At 39.5% G+C, this 21,099-nt stretch overlaps 1 protein-coding gene across 2 annotated transcripts; it reads left to right on the forward strand.

The window, feature by feature from the left end:
* Nucleotides 1-56: 56 nt before the first annotated feature.
* anxa6 (annexin A6) lies at nucleotides 57-18,147 on the forward strand. Of its 2 annotated transcripts, none has more exons than XM_084719482.1 (25): nucleotides 57-209; nucleotides 1,283-1,337; nucleotides 5,098-5,182; nucleotides 5,323-5,417; nucleotides 5,538-5,651; nucleotides 5,752-5,842; nucleotides 5,933-6,012; nucleotides 6,142-6,198; nucleotides 7,411-7,504; nucleotides 7,972-8,067; nucleotides 8,156-8,214; nucleotides 8,404-8,526; nucleotides 8,614-8,672; nucleotides 8,982-9,060; nucleotides 11,283-11,364; nucleotides 11,461-11,555; nucleotides 11,725-11,838; nucleotides 13,396-13,486; nucleotides 13,579-13,658; nucleotides 13,892-13,945; nucleotides 14,035-14,128; nucleotides 14,225-14,320; nucleotides 15,266-15,324; nucleotides 15,569-15,706; nucleotides 17,676-18,147. In XM_084719482.1, exons 2-25 carry the CDS (start codon nucleotides 1,335-1,337, stop codon nucleotides 17,733-17,735), a joined length of 1,998 nt encoding a protein of 665 aa, XP_084575608.1. In that variant the 5' UTR covers nucleotides 57-209; nucleotides 1,283-1,334; the 3' UTR covers nucleotides 17,736-18,147. The 2 variants fall into 2 exon arrangements, with proteins under 2 accessions (XP_084575608.1, XP_084575609.1); XM_084719483.1 differs by having other exon boundaries at nucleotides 58-209; nucleotides 15,569-15,691; nucleotides 17,676-18,145.
* Nucleotides 18,148-21,099: the final 2,952 nt, after the last annotated feature.

Consider the following 21,099-nt stretch of genomic DNA (forward strand, 5'->3'; position numbering starts at 1 on the left):
AGACCTGCTGCATTCATTCAGCCTGACACACAACTCAAGGGAAGCTACGTGAGAGCGCTGCAGTCGTTACGTCACAGAGGACACGTAACGGGACGGCCTGAGTCTGACCGGAGGAGACAGACTGACACAGAGACCGGGTGGACGGAGCGGGGACAGAGCTGAGACAGCAGGACCACTCTCACCGGCCACTGACTCTCCCTTCAGAGAAGGTAAGACGTTGTCTGTCCGTCTGAAGACGAGACGTCTTCAGCTGTTTCTTCAGAGACCTCAGAAAGACGCAGGAGAAGTTTGCTGATGCGTCATTATTTAATGTGCCAATGAACTGCAGTAAGATCAGACAGACCACCTCTTTGGAGACAGTTACATTAAGTGCATAAGCGGTCATTAATGCGATATAAATTACAACTACAACGTCTTTGTGATGTTAAAGAGAAAAATCTAAAGTTGGAAAAAAAATCTATAGATAGAGTTTATTGTACAGAGTGGGGTACAGAGAAGGGTGTGGCTCTGTATATATAGAGGCCCAATCCCCCCCACAGACCTCAGATTGTGACATTAAGTTAAACTGCTTCTATTTTGGGAGAGCTTCTCTTCTGCCTTAAACAAACAGTACAACCTTGTGGAGTTTGTCTCTGCAGAAAAGCTGAATGGTTTTAAGTCTAAAATTGTCCTTTTAATTTGCTCTTATCTATAGTATTGGGTTCTGGATTCTGCCATGCAAACTTGAGCTAAAAATACTGGGTTAAAAATGGAGCCAATGTGGTGAAATTAGTTTTTAACCCAGTTTTGGTGTTATTTTTATATAACTGTTGTATAATGTTTTAACCCAGTGCTTTTAGTGTGTAGCAGACCCACTTTCTCTATAGTAGCTATAGTAGTATAGTATGCTTTACTTGTCTGAATGGCCACATTATAGGTTTAAGTATGTGCACATGGAAAATGTGACTGAATAGTTTTCCTGCCAGTTAGCGCAATGCAAATTCCATCCCCCGCCGACGTTGTGCCATTTTAGGTGAATGTGAAGTCTTCTCTGTTTCTTGTGCTGCTCTGTTGTGCTCACACTCAGGATTACTGTAAGGGTTCATCAGTTTTATGCACGGCACACTGAACAGACCACCTCATTAGATTTACTCAGGAAAAGGAGGGACTGTTATTGTGCATAATGTCTCTTGGCGACATGATTTCCTGCACATCAGAGGGGAATGACACCTTCATGAGGACAGTGATGTTTTGCAATGCTTCTCTCTGGCCCTACATCAGCGTTTTTCTCTCTCTCTTCCAGCCTGAAACCACTGATTCCTGCACAGTGTTGACACAGAAGACCAAATATAGAAATGGTAAGTGGACTGGACCTTTCTCAGCTTGCATTATGTAAGTATGATGATGTGGATTACTTATATCACAGATGGTTTTGTGTACTGAGGTGTAGACAGAGTGAGGTCATTTATCTCCCACCTGCCACCGTTTGAATCCTCCCCACCATAAAGGCAGCAGTGTAGGGTGTCATTGCTACCTGTTGTGCTTGCACATCTGATAGACACACCCGACAGCTTCTTTCTAAAGGCAAATGCACTGCAGAATTATTTAAGGCTCGAGGAAGACATCCAACTTCCAACCCTGTCATTTGCTTGAGTAACTCATTCACAACAAATATTTTAAATTTCAATAAAACAGTCTATAGAACATAAATATATGAAACAGAGTTATGTTAATATTTGGTTCACTAGCTACAAAGTTGCTCATGCTAACATCAGATCTGCAATCTCTAACAAGCTTCTCATTGCTCATATTGTCAGTGTTTTTTTTCCAATCCTGAACAATCTGTCTTGGTATCACCTCCTTCTCTTAAGTCACCATAAATAAAGCCATTGCATGTTCCTTAGGTCATTTCAATTTTAGAGGACCAGGAAGGGTCCACCATAATCCTTATGGTAATTCAATGCAACTTGTGTTTTTTCCTAAGGTACCCTTAGATGAAAATTAAAAGTGAACCTTAGCCTGAGTGGTTTTATGGAGCAGGGTCCTGTTGTTAGGGTCTTGTATTTGAGGCTCGGTTGCTATGTGGGTGAAGCTCTCCAGCTGTCGTGAAGAGTGACGGCCGCTGTAGTAGAAGCAGAGGATCAGAGCATGTGCAGTAGCCCCTCAGCAGGGTGGAGAGCACATTTTGGCTGGCTGCCCTGATGCTGCAGTGATCTGTACAGCAGCAGCTGCAGTCTGAGCTTCCAAGTTGTGTTATTTCCCACAGTGTATGAGTAACATCACAACTCCATAGAGCCAAAGAATAGGTCTGAACAGTGACTTTCATTTTTTATAACAATGTCCTCATGCAGAGCTTCATATGTTCTTTATATGCCCAGTGGAGTTTTTTGTATGCATTGTATCCATGGTATAAAAGACCCCTGCAAAGGGAGCTACTTTGTGTGCAACCTGACCCCTTGCTGCTCATACACACCCACTGTCCCTGCCCCTACGCACATAGACCAGCCTCACACACACAGACACACAAGCATGGCAGGGGGTGAGACAGGTGCAAGCTGTCAGCTGTTGTAATGGTGACTTCACTTTGCCAGTGTCCTGTCGCAGTCCACTACACACACTCAGTGAGGACATGTGGACCAATCCAGTTAGAAAGTGCACACTTATGACCCTGAAAAAGTTTATCTTGAGTCCTAACCCTTACCTGGGAAGGTCCACATCCAACCTCTCTATCAGCTTTTTCTCTGGGTTGAAGTGAGCAGCATCTGGAAGGTCATAACTTTGAAGGAGAAAACACTGAGCACAGTGTGTCTGTAATAGAAGACTATATTCTAGCAGCTCTGTGAGACTGTGCTCAGGCACAAAGTGATTTGAGCTAAATGCTAACATCAGCATGCAAACATGCTTACACTGGCAATGCTGACATGCAGATGTTTTGCAGGAATAACGTTCACAGTCTTAGTTCAGCATGCTAACATTCGCTACTTCACACTAAACTAATGTACAGCTGAGACTGATGGTAGTATCATTATTTTTGATCATAAACCAAAATAGTGGACAAATGAATATTGTAGCACTTGATGAAAAGTTAAAGAAGCCACTTTATGTAAATATTCAAGCTCATACTTTTATTTTGGGTTTCTACTAGAACAGGTTTACATGCTTTCGTGTTTAAAAAACTTCTAACTTTTTTTACACTGGCCAGATTCACACTCTAAAATACTCAATTTTAGCTTTAGCTCCTGTCTCTTCAAAGCCCCAAGTCAATTTCAAATTCTGTTCCAAACCAAAGAAATAACTGTAGAAATGGACAGGATCACAGCTCCCTAAAAGTGAAGTCAAACCATCTCAGTTGCCCTCTGGTGGAAGGCAGCAGTACAAGTCATCCAAATCCTACCTCCCACTGTTAATAGATAGCACATGGGCCAAACTAAAACATCAAAGTACATGTTAGATTGTTGTTCAAGTGTTCATTTTTCTGATCAGTTTGATTTTAATTAGTTATTTTATGTTATAAAAACAGGGCTTTATCCACGATTCACAGCTGAGCTCTGCTTGCAATTGAATGTGTGGCTAAGAACTTAATAGTGGAGCTCTGATGCTGGTCACTGCTGCACAGACTCTGGTTTCAAAAGATGGCAGCGCTCAAATTCGGGATATTTTGGCTTCATTTTTGTACCATGGGAGGAAGTGGAGAGGCATCATCCATCTTTATTTATAGTCATTGTTTCAATCTAGCTGTGCATTGTGCAGATGTGTTACATACTAAGTGATGGAACAAAGGCCAGATTACAGACGAGTCATTTCAGGCAGTTCAGAGGAAATGTTATCTGTAGGAGGGAGTAACTCCCTTTGGCATGGACTTTGGTCTTTGTGACTGTGCAGACCTGTTACATGAGGAGACAAAATGTCTGTACCAAGTGTCTATCCAATATTTATTGAGACATTTTGCTAAAAGCAAAAAATGTCAACTTTATGATTGTGCTAGAGGAAAAGTCAGACAATCACCAAAGTCAGTAGGCTTCATCATCTGGGGACCATGAATGTTTGTGCCAAATTTCATGGTAATCCATTAAACAGTAATTGTAATACTGTCACCCTAAGAGCCATGCTGGTAGCATGGCATAAAAAAAGAGAAAATAATATATTTATGCATTGCAAAAAATTACAGAATTATAATTATAAGAAGACATTGTTGTTACCCCTGGCTGTGCTTTTTGGTTTTGTAGTCTGCCATTATTGTTGTTGCTCTTTTATACTTTCCTGAGCTGTGGCTAGTGGCCTCAACACAATGGCCACAACCCAGCTGGCTACTGTCAACACCAAGATGACAAACACCCACAGTAAAGACTCAGATACACTGGAGTACAGAATACACAAAGGCTCAGCAAGAGAGGTTAGAGGATTTCCACAGGTTTCAGCAATTTAATTTGAAGACTTTTTAATACCTGTTAAACACTGCTATGAATGCAATTTATGACCTATTTCACATCCATAATGGCAAAAGAGCACAAAGGTTCTGAAGGATAATCAAAAGTAAATGAATGTACACGCGCTGGTGTTGGACTTTGGTGATGCTCCCAATGTAAAGAACAATATTGGGTGATGGCAGGTGTTTGCTGGTGGCTTTTTGGGACAGCTTTATTTTTTCCTGACTTACAGTGTAACTCTAATGCCTTTATACCCAAAGCTCTTTGAATGTTTTCTTACACAAGGTGCAGCAGGTTTCAAATTTGTTATTTTCAACAGGCCTCAGCTGTGCACTAAATGTGCTGTTTTCAAGCCAGATCTTGCTGAACTTGCACTTATCCATATTTGTAGACAGTAACACTACCAGAAACATTTCCATTTCAATACAAATGTTTGCCAAAACATATTTAAAAGTGAGACTAATTATTGCAACTTTCTAAAAGTAACATTAACATCATAATTCAATCAATTTTTAGAGCTGTCAGAATTGTATTTATGACCTTTTAAGACTTTTTAAACATCTGCAGAATCCCTGTGAATAAGTTGCATTTCTATGTATCAAGTTAGAGCTCAGCACATCCTGGACATCACTGTGTTCTTAAATCAATACTTGTCCCACCTCTGAAATCAGTTTTACTATTTTTCATCCAGGTGTTCAGAGGCACAATAACAGACGCTCCGGACTTTGATCCCAGTGCTGATGCCGAGTCTCTTTACAATGCTATGAAAGGCTTTGGTGAGTGCCTCGCTCCTCCGTGACTTTTGTCCACAGAGGCACAAAACATTTCACACAGCAGTCGTGACAGGGATGCAGTAAGAGATTATTCATGCGACTTTAATGAAGGTTGTTGAAAAATGTTGCTTTGTGTTCCTCAGGTAGTGATAAAGAGGCCATATTGGACCTGGTCACCTCAAGAAGCAACGCACAGCGGCAGGAAATCATTGCAGCGTATAAAAGCAACTTTGGAAAGGTACAAAAATACATATCAGCATCTCATTTCTTATTGTTTTGGGCTAAGTCTGCAGAGATGGTGTAAATATCATGCCATAGAGTAACATATAACTCCACTGTGATTTTGTTGTTTCAACAGGACCTGATTGAGGATCTGAAGTATGAGCTGACGGGTAAATTTGAGCGTCTCATTGTTAGTCTGATGAGAACCCCAGCCTACCATGATGCCAAAGAAATCCATGATGCAATCAAAGTAAGACATTCACCTCATTGTAAGAGTCTTAACTGTGCTTCAGTCAATGATTTACTGAAGCAGAAGCTACTTCATATTTAACATCATGCTCTGTGTGAAGGGAGCTGGAACAAATGAGAGATGCCTTATTGAAGTCATGGCATCTAGAAACAACAAACAGGTGCATGAGATGGTTGCAGCATACAAGGATGGTAAGACACCTTAAATACGATGTCATTTTAAATCAACATATTATGTGTTCAGCAACTCCTGACATTTTACATTGTTGTCTGTGTCTCAAGCCTATGGCAGCGACATGGAGGAGGATATAATTGCGGACACTTCAGGTCACTTTAAGAAGATGCTGATAGTTTTACTTCAGGTGAGTTCACAGAGGAGTTGATATTATCACCAGTGAAGTATCCAGCCGACCATACACTGCCTGTCATAGCCACAGTACCTTCAACCACTGACTGATCAGCAGCGTGTTGTTTTGGTTTGAATGTTTCAGGGGACCAGAGATGAGTCAGGAGTGGTGGACGCAGACCTGGTGGAGCAGGATGCACAAGTAAGAATCTGAAAATTTTCTGACTACAACAGAAGTGCAAAATGATTATGGGTTTTACTGGGTCGATATAGCCTACATTGAAAAAGCCATTCAGTCTTTAAAGTGTAGTTTTTTTACTTCATGTGAATAACTTCTTTACAAGGTACAAGAAAGAATAAAGGCAAAAAAAAAAAGCAAATTAAAACAAAAATGGCGGCTGCATCTGCATGCACCGCCATTGCCGTGGTGCCAATGACAATGATTTTAGTAATACTTAATACTCACGTAATGTATGGTGACAATTGTATGGCCTAATTTCAGTATATTGTTACTTTGCATTGCTATATTATTTAAGACATTGTGGAAAACAATCAAAACATATATCAACAAGACAGTTTACAGCCATGGTAGCAGTTCTGTAAAGCTGCATTTATGTTGTTATATTATGTTTCAGTATAAAATGTATATATGTCTGTAAGTATGTATGTATGAAATGTATTTTGTATATACAAACGCCTGGAAACATGTCCACAGTTAAAAGCGGGACACTGCTGCATGTGTGACTGCTTTATTGAGACACAAAAGACAGGAGTGCTAATAAAGAGTATATTACTACAGCTTTCAATACATTGTTGTACAGCGCAGCCATCTGGGATTTTGAGGCCAGGTTGATGAGGTTCCTCTGAGTTGGACATCCGACTTCAGGGGAACTTGCAATTTCTGACTTCCTAGTTCAACTGGAACATACCATTAGACACAGTGGAGCTTTGAGCTAAATGCTAACTGTTTAGCAGGTTTACTATGTTTACCGTCTTAGTTCAGTGCGTTAACATGGTAGCACTGGCTAAAAATTAGCACTAAACCCAAAGACAAAAACACAACTAATGATGAGGCTACTGTTAATGAGACCTTTTTATGCTGAATGGTAAGTCATGTAGGATTGCTGAGTTAGTAAACTTAACTCTCTGGGAACAATGAATATCTATGTAAACTTTTTTTTGTTTTTTTTGCAATCCATCCAACAGTGGTTGAGCAATTTCAGTGGTGAGCTGACCAGCTGACAGTCTGATCAACGTTAGTATCCCAAAGTCTAGTGCAGCTGAAAACTGCATTTAGCATTAAAATCCCACACATGATATTAATTTGCTATTAAAGTAGATTTTCTGGATGTCTGAAACATTGTGTTTTGATTTTCTACAAGATCTCATCCTGTGCTTTCTTACTTCTGCTTAGGACCTGTATGCAGCTGGAGAAGAACAGTGGGGGACAGACGAGGCCAAATTCATCATGATCCTGGGAAACCGTAGTGTGACCCACCTCCGCATGGGTGAGAACAAATCTTGAGGAAATTAGCACAACAGTGAGGCATCCATATGTTGGTGCCTGTTGTTCAGAACTGAAATCTGCCTCATTAAAAGAACAAAATGCAGGTTTTCTCACAAAATGTTGGCTTTTTTGGGGGGAGAAGGCTGGGAGAAAGCTGACGAAAAAGATTTTTTTTCAATTATTTACTTTCTTGCAGATACAGGTTGTAGCATTATTTTCAAAGATAAGAGGCCTTGTATAAGGGAGACCCTTTGCTGACAGTTGTGTGAGGCTAAATGCTAAAAACCACATGCTCACAATAATAGTGGTAACATGCTGATGTTAAGCAGGTAGTAGTCACTAGTTTAACCAAATTAATATAGCTTTTTAGCATGTTAACATTTGTAGAATTGCTGTAAACAGCTCAGTTTGCTGGGAATGTCATGCATTTTGAAGGTTAATGTTAATGTTGTCTTCTGTCGTCTTCAGTTTTCGATGCATATGAGAAGATTGCAGAGCTGTCCATAGAGGACAGCATTAAGAACGAACTGTCTGGAGACTTTGAGAGGCTGATGCTGGCTGTTGGTAAGAAATACACTGAAACTTAATGACGATATGGAGAGTGTCAGGTTGTCAATTTAACATGAGACTCTCTTCTTGGTTTTCCACACAGTCCAGTGCATAAGGAGTGTTCCCATGTTCTTTGCCAAGCGCCTGTACAAGTCAATGAAGGTAAATACACTCTGAGTAAAAATAGCTGTTCAATCTGGTTTCAAACTATTTTTAAACAGATATGCCACATTTCTTTTAAGTGTCAGACTACAGGCTAACTTTCTGGTATGATATTTAAAATTGATCAGGACTACATATAATTTTCTTGGCATCCTGGCCCTAAACACTTGTCCTCTCTGTTATTTCCAGGGTCTCGGTACAGCTGACAACACCCTCATCAGGATTATGATTTGTCGCTCTGAAATAGACATGTTGGACATTCGAGAGTGTTTCCGTTTAAGATACGAGAAGTCGCTTTATAATATGATTAAGGTTGGTGAAACACTTTAAAAATGTACTAAATGGCGTCAGAAGATCATACACCTATAAGTTGATTCTGTGTATGTTTAAACCTGACAGGATGACACATCAGGGGATTACAAGAGGACTCTGCTTAATCTATGCGGAGGAGATGATGAGTAAGTTAGAGTGAGGCTGCAAGCAACAGCAGCAACCAGATGGGGGTGATAGAGCACCATTTTTCAGGAGTTACTGTTTTCTGAGTATAATTCCAAACAAATGTTTATTCACTTGATGGGAGAAGCAAGTGTCTTTGCAGTAGTGAAGAGACATATGATAGTTGGTGAAGTTGATATCCAAATATTGTCTGAAAGTAAAGCAGCAGCATTAAGTTTATTTCATCATGATTCATGTTCCCATAAATGTGCCCACTCCTGAGGTTGCAGCCTTGCTGAGTGTGTTGTCTTGTGTCAAACTGATCATTACAGCTTAGCTGGAGAGTTCTTCCCTGAAGCTGCTCAGATAGCCTACAAGATGTGGGAATTAAGTGCCATGACCAAAGTCCAGGTTTGGGCCCCATCTGTTCCCACTTTAGACGTGTCTGCATGTTTGGCTTGGCAGCGGCATGCATCTTAATTACCTGCTGTCCCTGCAAGGACCTGCATTTGCAGTGCCATGAACTTGTCCTGATAACGTTGCCATGTCTGCACAGTGACATCTTTGTTTACTGTGGATATGATCAGAATGCTGTTCAGTCAGATACAAATAGTTTTTGTTATAATGCACTCACCAAATCTTTGAATGTCAGACAGATCTCAGCATTTTAGCCAACAATAGCTTGTCTCACTAACGCTCTACTGAACGAGTTCTTTTTCAGCCTACCCACCTTTTTGTTGTTGGTGGTGTCATGGCTTCTAACCTCAAGAGGTCACACTCCTTCACAAATGTCAGGAGATTACTCCATCATGTGAAGGGCTAATTGCATGGGTGGAATACGGTCTCAATCACAAATGGAAAATGCAAGTCACCCTCAAAAATGATCCAAGGGACCACTGTGCAGTTTTTGCAAAAAAAACTAAGGGTCCATTCTCTAAGATTTACAGGAATTTATTGGTTGAATATGACAGAATGGGAAGTAATATTCATAAATATGTTTTCATTAGTGTATAAATCACTGAAAATAAGATATCTAATTGGAATCATTGTCGTTACCTGAGAATGAGCCTTTTATTTCTATAAAGGGCAGGTCATCTTCCACTGAGGCCATAATGTTGCTCCTCCATGTTTATACAGTCGGCCAAAAAATGCAACAGGCTCAAGATATGGCCCTTAGTGTTTTGCATGAGTTTTGCGGCTGCCACAGGTTCTCATGCATGTTTGGACGGTAAGAAGAAGAAAAGGCTTATGCAATCTGCAAACTCACCATACCACTAAATCTTACACACTAATCCTTTAATATTCCATTATTTTACATGGTAATATATAGGCTATTATAAGTACACTGGCAAAAGATGAAGCACCCCCTGCAATGCCACTTAGCATGTCCTCAACATATGTTGTCCTGAGCTGAAACAACTTTTCAAACTGAAGCAGTTGTTGAACACTTGCGGCCACTAGCGTCCGGCTAAGAAGAATAAGAAGTTAGCTGTCAATGGTCGTACAAAACCAAGAAATAAAAAATAGAATTTCTGCTACACACTTGTATGTCTCCACCAACCAGTCAAGTTACAGTTTACATCCATGTCTGTCCAGACTCATATAATGTCTGTAGTGAAGACTTTGAAGGAATTTAATATGGAAAGTACCGCTATATTGAGCTGTAACTTTGAAGGAATTTAATAAAAAGCATTTCGTGTAATTTTTGGCGAAATGGAAGTTCTCACTATACATGCACGATTCCAGTGAATAATTTCCAGTGAGAAGCATGTCTTCACTTAGAGACTATTTTTGCAGTGTAAGACAGGACTGATACAGAGCAGAACATTATGATGTCACAGTGACGTTGACCTTTGACCTTTGATATTAAATAAAATTTCATAATTTTATTCTATTAGATATTTGTGTGTAATTTTGGCATAATTAGCGTATAAAATCTTGAATTATGGCCAAAAATATGTTCAGTGAGGTTGCTGTGACCTTGATCTTTGACCTTTGACTACCAAAATCTAATCAGTTCATCTTTGAGTCTAAGTGGACATTCGTGCCGAGTTTGAAGAAAAGGCGTTCTTGAGATGTCACTCTCACAAGAATGGGATGATCAGAAAATATAATGTAACCAGATAATATAAAGGCATCTTTAAAAAAGGTTTGTAAGGCTTTACAAGAATTCTGAATCAGAGGTCCTTCAACATACAGTCATGGATGTGCACAAAAAAATTAGGTTGATCGCTCCAGTCGCATTCAAGAGTCAAGCTCACAGCGATTACTTACTTACACCAAGTGGGGATAATAAAGGCATTTTAAATGTGCACAAACCTTACAGTGTACCTTGCGTTGTTTTTGAATTATATTTGCAATTTACATTTTTGATTGACACAATTTTCCAACCATTTCAGAACTAGAGGTTACTATCAGGAATATTACTTTGCTAATTTCAGAACTGTGATATCTGAGGAATAATCTGCAAACTTGTTTCTTTGTTGCATGTTCAGTGCTTTATGCTTACACACCTGATATATTTAATTGTATTTATCTTAATATGTATTTAAAATGAAACTGTCTCATGCTCTACATTATATGTGTGTTTGAAAGTTTAATTATTAATTCTGTCATTGTGGCCACTGCCTTAGCTAAGGCCAACAGTCCGCCCTGCATCTGATTATGACCCTGCTGCTGATGCACAAGCACTCAGGAAAGCTATGAAGGGTTTTGGTAAGCAACCCTGCACATTTAAGCACATTTACACTGCTGTAATTTTACAAAACAAGTTTTTTTTGAATGAATATTACTGTCTGTCACTGTTTACAGGAACAGATGAAGATGCAATTATTGACATTGTCACACAGAGAAGCAACGCTCAGAGACAAGAGATCAGACAGGCCTTCAAATCCCTCCTGGGAAGGGTGAGAGAAATTCATTATTTGGTATCAAAAATATATAAGGACTAAAGTTGGAACATATTTCTTTACTTTAACGCATAAGCACATTGATTACCGGATATGTTAAATTCAACATCCCACTGGTTTCTTGTAGAAAGTTTGTAACAACTCTGTGTGTTTAATCTGTCCACAGGATCTGATGAAGGACCTGAAGTCTGAACTGTCAAAGAATTTGGAGAGGCTGATCATCGGGCTCATGATGACGCCTGCAGAGTTTGATGCCAAAATGATGAGGAAAGCCATGGAGGTACAGCTGATCCAAATCACTTCATGATGTTTTTTCTCACAAGTGACAGCCTATCTACAGTTCATTGTTGACTTGGTTAAGTTACAGTGTATGTGTAGTAGAGAGATACTACGAACTTTCGATTCAAAAGTTTGTAAAAAATATTGGTAATTTGTAAATACCAATAAATTAGTTGGTTAAACAACTTTATTTATTTATTTCACAGAAAAGATAACTGAATCATTATTTTCATGGACTGAAAATCATTAGCTGTATCTCAATTTGGACATGTGGTCACGTAGTACACTTTGCACTCTATGTACTCACTTGCATAGTGTGCTAATTTTGACAGGGTAGTGCTGTCTCAAATGGGCCCTTGTGCTCTTACCGGAAATGTTGATCGCAGTTTCTGTTTCTCTGTGAGTGAACTGAGGCCGATTTTACTTGCACCCGTCAAAACATCTACCAGCTTGTTTCTCTATTTGTGTTCAATTTCACTCTGTATGAATGTCCTTTTAATGTTAAGTGTAAGTACACAAGTACACAAATTGAAATTGTTTTATTTGATGGCCTTGCAGCCCCAGCATTTGGCACGTGTGCCCTCAAAATTGACGACACCAAAGGCCAAGTGGCCTTGCCCCTAAAATGATTAGATATCCAGACTGTGAGGCGGTGTTAACATCGTACTGGTTCTTCCATGAAATGACTGTCCTTATGTGATACATAATGACTGCTTGAGCAACCACATTTGTAAGCTACAAAGAGAATTACTGGTACCTGTGAATGTGTATTGTAATATAGCATCATCATATTGTTACTGTTGACTATGTTTTCTCAGTGTTGAACTAGAACCATCTACTGGAGTTTAAGATGTGTGGCATTAATGCAGTCTCTATCTCGCAGTCTTAATGAAAGTGAAAAGTAATTTGTGTATTTGCCCTTCAGCTGAGATCCCCAGAGCCCCAAAGTTTAATGGGTTCTTCCTGGGCCCGTGCTACCCCTTTCCACCAAGTTTCATGAAAATAAGGCCAGTAGTTTTTTCCATGATGCTGCTGACAAACAAACAAACAAACAGCACAGAAAGCATAACCTCGCTGGAGAGGTAATGATTTTCTTTGTCTGCGATGGTTGATGCTGGGCCCAGAGAGATATAGTTGGCATTTGAATGCCATGAAAATTACACAGAATGTATTTGGAAGTCAAATAACTTTGCATTTTAGGTATTTTTTAGCTTATCATAACATTTACAGAATTTCCCTGTGTAGAACCCTGACTCATTCTTTACTTTACATTCTTTACAGAGAAAGGTGTTGAATAATCACACACACTGAATGATCCTGTGTGTCGTCTAGTCTTAAAAAAGTCAAGATATCCCTGTACTGAACTATGAATCAGTCAGTTTGAACTATTTGAAAGGTCTGCCATTGAAAAATAGAAACATAAATAGCAATATGGATTTGTCAGTACATGTGAGGACTCACAGCTCACACTCACTTAGTCTCCTCTTAGCTATGTGGCTCTGGTTTGTTTATATTTGGTGTTCTGCCTTTTTGTGTTTAAAACCCTGAATTTTGACAGGGTGCTGGGACAGATGAACATGCTCTGATTGAGATCCTGGTCACCAGGAGCAATGCAGAAATACACGCCATGAATGCTGCTTATCAGGATGGTCAGTTTAACACCAAATAAAAAGTCTCTAAATTCACCTTTTACCTTTGTAAACCTTTTAAATGCTACATATCATTTACCTACACTTCACAGCCTATAAGAAGTCTCTGGAGGAAGCCATCCAGTCAGACACATCAGGCCACTTCTGCCGCATACTTGTCTCTCTCGTGCAGGTAAAGTTCATCATCATGAGAACTTAGACTGTGTTTAATTTCCACGCCCACTCACTAGTTGCAGTCTGTCTGTTCACTGCTGCAGAGAACAAAAAAAAGGGCCATTTAATCTCATGCATGGTTTTCTTTAACGATGTCTTCCATAGCATATGAAAGCAAAAACAAAAGTTCTTGGTGAACTACTGATATTTTATCATTAATAATTTACATGTAACTGTCTTCACTCTGTCCAGGGTGCCAGGGAAGAGGGCCCTGCAGATCTGGAAAGAGCTAATGCAGATGCTCAGGTGATTTAGTGTTGCCTGTAACATTTTACTGTGTTAGAATATGAAATGGGTGAACTGGTTTGAATGTTTGTTCCTGCTGAACTTATCAGGAACTTGCTGATGCATGCAATGCGGACTCTGATGACATGGAGATGAAGTTCATGAGTATTCTGTGCACCAGAAGTTTCCCCCATCTTAGGAAAGGTGAAGTTCAACACAGAGAGATCACAGTGATCAGTTAATTATCATTGCAAATATGTGTGTTTTTTTTTAACTGATCATACTTCATGCTCTTCACAGTATTCCAGGAGTTTGTTAAATGCTCCAACAAGGACATCGAACAAATTATCAAGAAGGAGATGTCAGGAGATGTCAAAAATGCCTTTTATGCAATAGGTAATAATTGTCTTTAGCCTTAATGAAATAGTTCAGATTATTTGAAGTGGGGTTGTATGTGTTTATTCACTACAGTAGATGGAGGTTGACATGCGCTCAGTTTAGAGAAGCACGCAGAGGCACCAGCTCAGAAGCTAAGCAATAACCTGCTGTGGACAAAGTCAGCAACAAAAGGTATTTTAGCTTAAAGAAAAGGCCCACCTAAAAAAATACATAGCAGCTTTAGTTCACGCTATATTTTGAATATTTTCACTGCTTTACCTTGCCATTCAACAGGTTTTTCTGACAGGAAATCGCTGTTATATAAGCCAAGTATCTCTCTCTGTCTCACTCAGCCAGACTCCACTGACAAAATCATGTCATTTTACCATGCAGAAAATAGGAGTTGCTGGTCTACCGCTGCCTCGATCTGTTAGTTTGTTTGTGTCTTTGTGTGACTTCGGTGAATCTGAACAATGCTTTTAAAACACCAGAGTCACACAGTAACACAACAAGCTAACAGTTCGAGGCAGTGGTAGAACAGCTCTTCCTGTTCTCTGCAATTTAAAATGAGTGATTTTGTCAGTGGAGCCCGGTTGAGTGAAACAGAGCACGATATTTGGCTTATATAACTGTAATTATGGTGTTGTGGTTATACTCTTAAAGTGATGTTGATTCTTTTTAGGTAGGCTTTTTTTTGAGTGGCTAAAATACCATTTGTCGCTGACCCTGTCCACAGCAGTTCATTACAGCTTCCATACTGGTGCTCCTCTCTGCTTCTCCAAACTGGGTTTGAGCTGAGCACCATGTACTGCAGATAATATACTGACTGTCGATAAGTACCTCATACAATCCCTGTTCAAATAATCTGAACTATACCTTGAAGTACTGGAATATTTTACATTTGGGTGGGTCACTGCTGACAACAACTTCTCAGTCCTTTCTTGCTCTCTCTTTGCTTTGCAGTCCGCAGTGTGAAGAACCAGCCCTCTTACTTTGCAGACCGCTTGTACAAAGCCATGAAGGTATTTATTCTCACTGCTTTAAAAATGTTTATGCTGTTGTATATTTCTAGCTGCAGTGCTGCAGCAGCACACCACTTGGGCCTTGGATGTCAGATAAAGCAAGTGATAAGGTCACATTGGCTGGTGCATGTTATATATTTAGGTTTTTCTGTGTACTTTCTCGGTGTCGTTGCTTTTGCTCATACAGTAGCAGCTACTGTAACCGAATCAGAATAAACAAAGTATCTATTGATCTCCTCTGCAGGGCCTCGGTACAGATGACAGAGCCCTGATCCGCATCATGGTGTCCCGTTGCGAGATTGACCTTTTCAACATTCGTAAAGAGTTTAAGGAAACACATGATGCCTCCCTCCATGAATTCATCCAGGTAGAAACTATGATTGTAAGTCGCAGACTTTGTCTACTAACGCTTCTGAGTGGTGTGTTGTGTTCTGATCTCACCAGTGTATCTTTGTGGAGTTTTTTTTTTTTTATCTCACGGTCTTTGTCCCAATCTGTGTGAGTGTGTGTTGCACATCCTCCTTCTGCTGCTGCTGCTGTGGTGGGGTGGTGGGGTACGGTACTCTATAGCTTCCTGCGGTGGACTATGGGTCTGTGGCTACTGCACAGCTGTTAAGGAATTCCCCCTTTGCATGCTTAACTTCCTCTATATCCGCTGTGTGATTGGCTGACAGCCGCATAGACAGGAAGTCTCCCAGAAGCAGTTCTATAATAACTTACAGATGAAATCACCGTGACACCAATACAGATGAGCAAGTAGGGTGCCCTGGATTGCTTTTCCACAAATATTATCAGATTATGCAACAGGAAGGATTGCTATATATTGTTTATTCTGCAGTGTGTGTTGAGTGAAAGAAAGTAACATATTTTCAGCTTTTTCAATTACAGCTGCAAAAGAGATTTTTAATAGTAAGTCTTGACAAATTTGCAGTTTCAAACAATTTACAGAAATGTGTTTTACAGACAACTCAGAGCAAACAGGTGCATTTACAAAATATTCAAAACAATACTCAGACATTTTGAGAGTTAGATCAGAATACAAATCCTGTAAAGTGAATATCTGTACAATAAATCCACCTACCAGCACATCTAAAGCTGCCAGATCCAAGTTCAGAGGTGCTGTTAAAGAGACGTGGGGTGGTATGAGGTACTTTTCAATAGTCGGTGTATTGCCTACAGCACGCCCCCAGTTAGAAGGAGCAGAGAAAAGTACCAACACAGAAGCTAAGCATTGTGCTGCTGAGGACAGAGTCAGCAACAAAAGGTAATTTAGGCACTTTTAAAATGTCAGTTAAAGTGTACACTATATTTAGAATACATACACTAATTTACTTTGCTGTCAGACAACCTTTCACTACAGGAAACTGCTGTTATATTAGCCAAATATCGCTCTCTCCAAAACCATGGGCGAAATTAATAATTTTACCTCACAGAACACAGAAATTGCTGATCTACTGCTGCCTTGATTTGTTAGTTTGTTTGTGTTATTGTATGACTTATGAGTTTTAAAAGGATAATTCAGATTCACCTAAGTCACACAATAACACAAACTAACTAACCGATTTAGGCACCAGTAGACCAGCAACTTCTGTGCTCTGCAAGATAATATTGCTGTTTTCAAGTTTGGCTGCTTTGGAGGGAGCAATATTTGGCATATTACGGTGGTTTTCCATCAGAAAAGGCTGTCTGACAGCAAAGTAAAGAAGTGAAAACTGATATATGTCTTTTTTTGGAGTTGACCTCTGCTGTCCACAGCAGTTCGTTGCTTAGCTTCTGTTTGTACTTCTTCAAACTGGGGGCGTGCTGACTGGCATCTTCTGCAGGTAATACACTGATTATTGATAAGTACTTCAAACAACCAACACTGAACTATCCCTTTCAATGGATTTTTTTACTGTCTGACAGAGTCAGGCTACTTGTTTCCCCTGTATTTCCACTCTTTATGCCAAGCTAAGCTAACCAGCTGATAATTTTCTCACCTAACTTTTAGCAAGAAAGCAAATGAGCATAATTCCCAAAATGAGGAACAATTTTTTTAAGACATAGTCTTATATTATTGTAGTGATGATTGTAAAGATAGAACTATGCATGTGTGTCAGCTGACATAAAGGGTAATTCCAGTTTTAACTCCACTGTTGACTGAAGTTGATTTTGCCCCCTTGACACTCATTCATCCAGTATTAGTGAAAAGATAGAGTTTTGCTGTTTTGTGAGTGAGAAGAGTGAGAAGTAACTTCTGTTTTTCTGTTTCAGCTGTTTGATTCATCAGTATCGGCAGACAAAAAGTGATGGAAAAAAGTATTTTCCATTAATTCAAGCTCTTTCTTTGTGTGTTTTCCATCATTGTTCAGGGTGATACCTCAGGAGACTATCGTAAAACCCTGCTGATGCTCTGTGGAGGGGAAGATTAAACTTGCTACATCTCTTCAATGAGAAACCACGAGACAAGCCTAATCACGCAGTGAAACTGTGGTGGTTAATGTCAGTATCTGTTGTCACTGTCCCTAAACTGCTGCCACTCCTCTGCCAAACCAAGTGACCTGTGACCTCACAGCCTTCCAAGCCAGTTCTTCTGCTCTCACCATCCTGTCCCGTTCTGTCCATCAAGATGATGTCTTTTTTTTTTTTGTACAGAACCATATGTAGCACAAAGATGCTCACATTTAAAGTGGCTGACAAGGGCAAACGTGCTGCATATACAAAGAAAAGTTACATATACAGAAATGAGTTGTACATACAGAAACGTGCTGCATATAAGAAAACAAATGCAAAAGGAAAACACTGCATATCCAGTCATACAGCAGAAGTACAGAAGTGCTCCAGACCTCTAGGGGCAGTGCTGAGCTTCCACCCGAGAGACAGACAACGGATGTATCAACGTATGGTATGGAGCAGATGAGGAAGTGATTGAGAAGAGGAAATTTATGGTTGGAGGAAAATTGGAGTCGGGAGAGGCTACATAAACAGGTAAGTATTCTTTTTTTCTTTTTCTTTCTTTCTTTCTTTTTTTTGCTCTTTCATAATACTATAAAAGATACGCCGAATGTAAAAAAAAAAAAGAAAGAAAGAAAGGAAAAGAAAAAAAAGCCTTTAATGTGGACTCTCCCAACTCCAACTTTCCTCCAACCATAACTTTCTTCATCTCACCCACTTCCTCATCTGCTCCATACCGTACGTTTATACATCTCTCGGGTGGAAGCTCAGCACTGCCCCTAGAGGCTTGGAGCACTTCTGTCGTATGACTGGATATACAACGTTATCCTTTATGCAGCGTGCTTCTGTATTTGCAGTGTCTTTCTGTATATGCCACCACGCCTTTGCCCTTGTCAGCCACCTCACACATTAGTGTGCAAAAGTGCTTCACATGTACTGCAGATTAGAAAAGTAGCAAGTGCCTTCAGATTGCAGCCCGTCTAATGATTACTGTGATTTTAAGGTGTCGTTATGCCCGAATAAAATGGTTAAAACTACAAATGTGTTGTCTTTTCTCTCTTCTTATTTTAATATATGGTTAAGTTCATGTTTAATGTAAATCACACAACAGGATCCAGACCGATATTGGTCGTCATCTGATATGTGCCGCTGAAAACTTTTTTTGTTACAGAATATAATGCAGATTGTTTATATTTTGTATAGGCATTTTATGTATCTTATGTAGATTTTTATTAAAGCTATAATATGTAACATTTTCTTATTAAAATGTCTGTTTCCAACAATGTTCACATGGAGAGAAATTTGAAAATTTATGAAATTATTAACAGTTGTTAGCTTGTTGCTAATTGCTATAACTTTGGAAAACACAGGGTACATCAGATACATCAGAGTGGGAAGGGAAGTCAGCAAACATGACTAAAACTGTAATATTACCTCATCCATGAACATGATTTCCACCCGATGACAATGAACATAACACCCATGATCCCACGCTCCTTCACGACGTCATCAAACTACATATTTTGTTACCGTCTTAATGTGATTTTGAGTTATTTACAATTATTTAAAATACCAGTTTAAGTTTCAGTGCCATTTAATGATGTTCTTTGTTAAATTGTACAAGTAAAATGTCCTGCCTCTATGACATGTCTTTGTCACAAGTGTTTGATAACCACATCTGAGGGATTGTAGTGTCAGATCATATATTTACACTGATACTCCTTAATATCACTATCAGTGTTGGCACCAAAATTTAGTATCAGTCAGGCTCTACATAGTAGCTCACAATTTTTCTCACTGCACTGTTTTTTGTACAGTATGTGTTCTGGGTGGGGTGCCCTGGTTTGTATTTGGCAGGGCAGTTCAATGATTAACCATGTTGATACTGGCAGAACCACTGGGCTAAACAAAATGGGAACTAGAATATGTAACATCTGGAAACTCCCGCTCTTATTCGGTGCCTCTTCTGGTTATCACACTCAAAAATACACATATTTTTCAAAAAGGTGAACTATGTGTAAATAAAAGCTGATATTAACAAAATAATAACAATTCACTCAAACTAACATGTCAACTAGTGGATATCAGCTAGTTGCTAAAGGGATAGTTCAGATTATTGGATGTTGGGTTGTATGAGGGTCAACGTGCCCCGAGTTAGGAGAAGCAGAGAGGAATACCAGCATGGAAGCTAAGCAATGTACTGGTTTGGACAGTCAGCAGCGAAATGTATTTTAGCCACTTAAAAAAAGCTCCACCTAAAAGCATCAATATCACTTGAAGTGTGTGCCATATTTTGAAAATCTTCTATCAGACAGAATTTTCTCATGGGAAACTGCCATTATACAAACCAAACCAGATCTTCACCAAACAAACCAAACTACACAGGCAAAATGGGTCATTTTACCTTGCAGAACACAGGAGTTGTTGATCTGCTGACTCAATCTGTTAGTGACTGTGTGTTATTGTGCAGCCTTGATGAATACGATTCTTTTAAAACACTAAAGTCACACAGTGACACAAACAGGCTAACGGATCGAGGCAGTGGTAGGGCAGCAACTCCTTTGTCCTGTGAGGTGAAATTACTGATTGTGGAGTTTGGTTGGTTTAGAGAGAGTGATATTTGGCTCATATAATGCCAGTTTAATCAGAAAATGCAGTCTGGTGGCAAAGGAAAGCAATGAAAATATTCTAAGTACACTGTACACTTGAACTGATACTGATTTTGTTTTTTTTTAAGTGGACCTTTGTTTAAGTGGCTAAAGCATAAAGTTGTTGCCCCTGTCTACAGCAGTACATTGCTTAACTTCTGTGCCGGTACTCCTCTCTTCTTCTCTAAACTGGGAGCTGACAGGCATCTACTGTAGGTAATACACTGGCTGTGTCGGTAAGTACCTCATACAACCAACAATGCATCAAATAATTCAAACAGTCCCTTTAATGTTTTAAGGTCTAAATTGAAACTTTTACATTCAAATACAGAGAGGTGCAGCATGACTTCCATGGCTCCTGAACAGTTATTTATACTCCTACACATTTAAATTAGTAAATAATAAAATTTACACTTAACATATCATTTTACATTTCATTTTGTGTGTCTCAGTTGGACTTGTGTACTTGCTAGTGCAGAAGAAAAGTACAAGGCAGCTGCCTCTGCTCTTGTCAGTGTCTCAGTTCAGTGCGTACGTGTGAGCGCAGCTGTTGTCAGGCCATCTTTGAGTTAAAAGAGGAAAGAAGAAAAAAGATGTATGTGGCGAGGAAATCCCCTGCAGTACGCCAAAATCCTAGGCAACAAATAGTGTGCAGCGCTCAGTCACACTCTGGTTTTAATGGCACACCCAACCT

Source organism: Lutjanus erythropterus, chromosome 5 (genome assembly GCF_056507025.1).
Source record: "Lutjanus erythropterus isolate fLutEry1 chromosome 5, fLutEry1.hap2, whole genome shotgun sequence".
Classification (NCBI taxonomy): domain Eukaryota; kingdom Metazoa; phylum Chordata; class Actinopteri; order Lutjaniformes; family Lutjanidae; genus Lutjanus; species Lutjanus erythropterus.

What these genes read in the sequence shown, in the direction of transcription:
- anxa6 (XM_084719482.1), top strand. An exon ending in TGGTGGAGCAGGATGCACAA is followed by an intron (nt 6,199 to 7,410) that starts GTAAGAATCTGA and finishes ACTTCTGCTTAG; the next exon opens with GACCTGTATGCAGCTGGAGA. An exon ending in TCAAATCCCTCCTGGGAAGG is followed by an intron (nt 11,556 to 11,724) that starts GTGAGAGAAATT and finishes ATCTGTCCACAG; the next exon opens with GATCTGATGAAGGACCTGAA.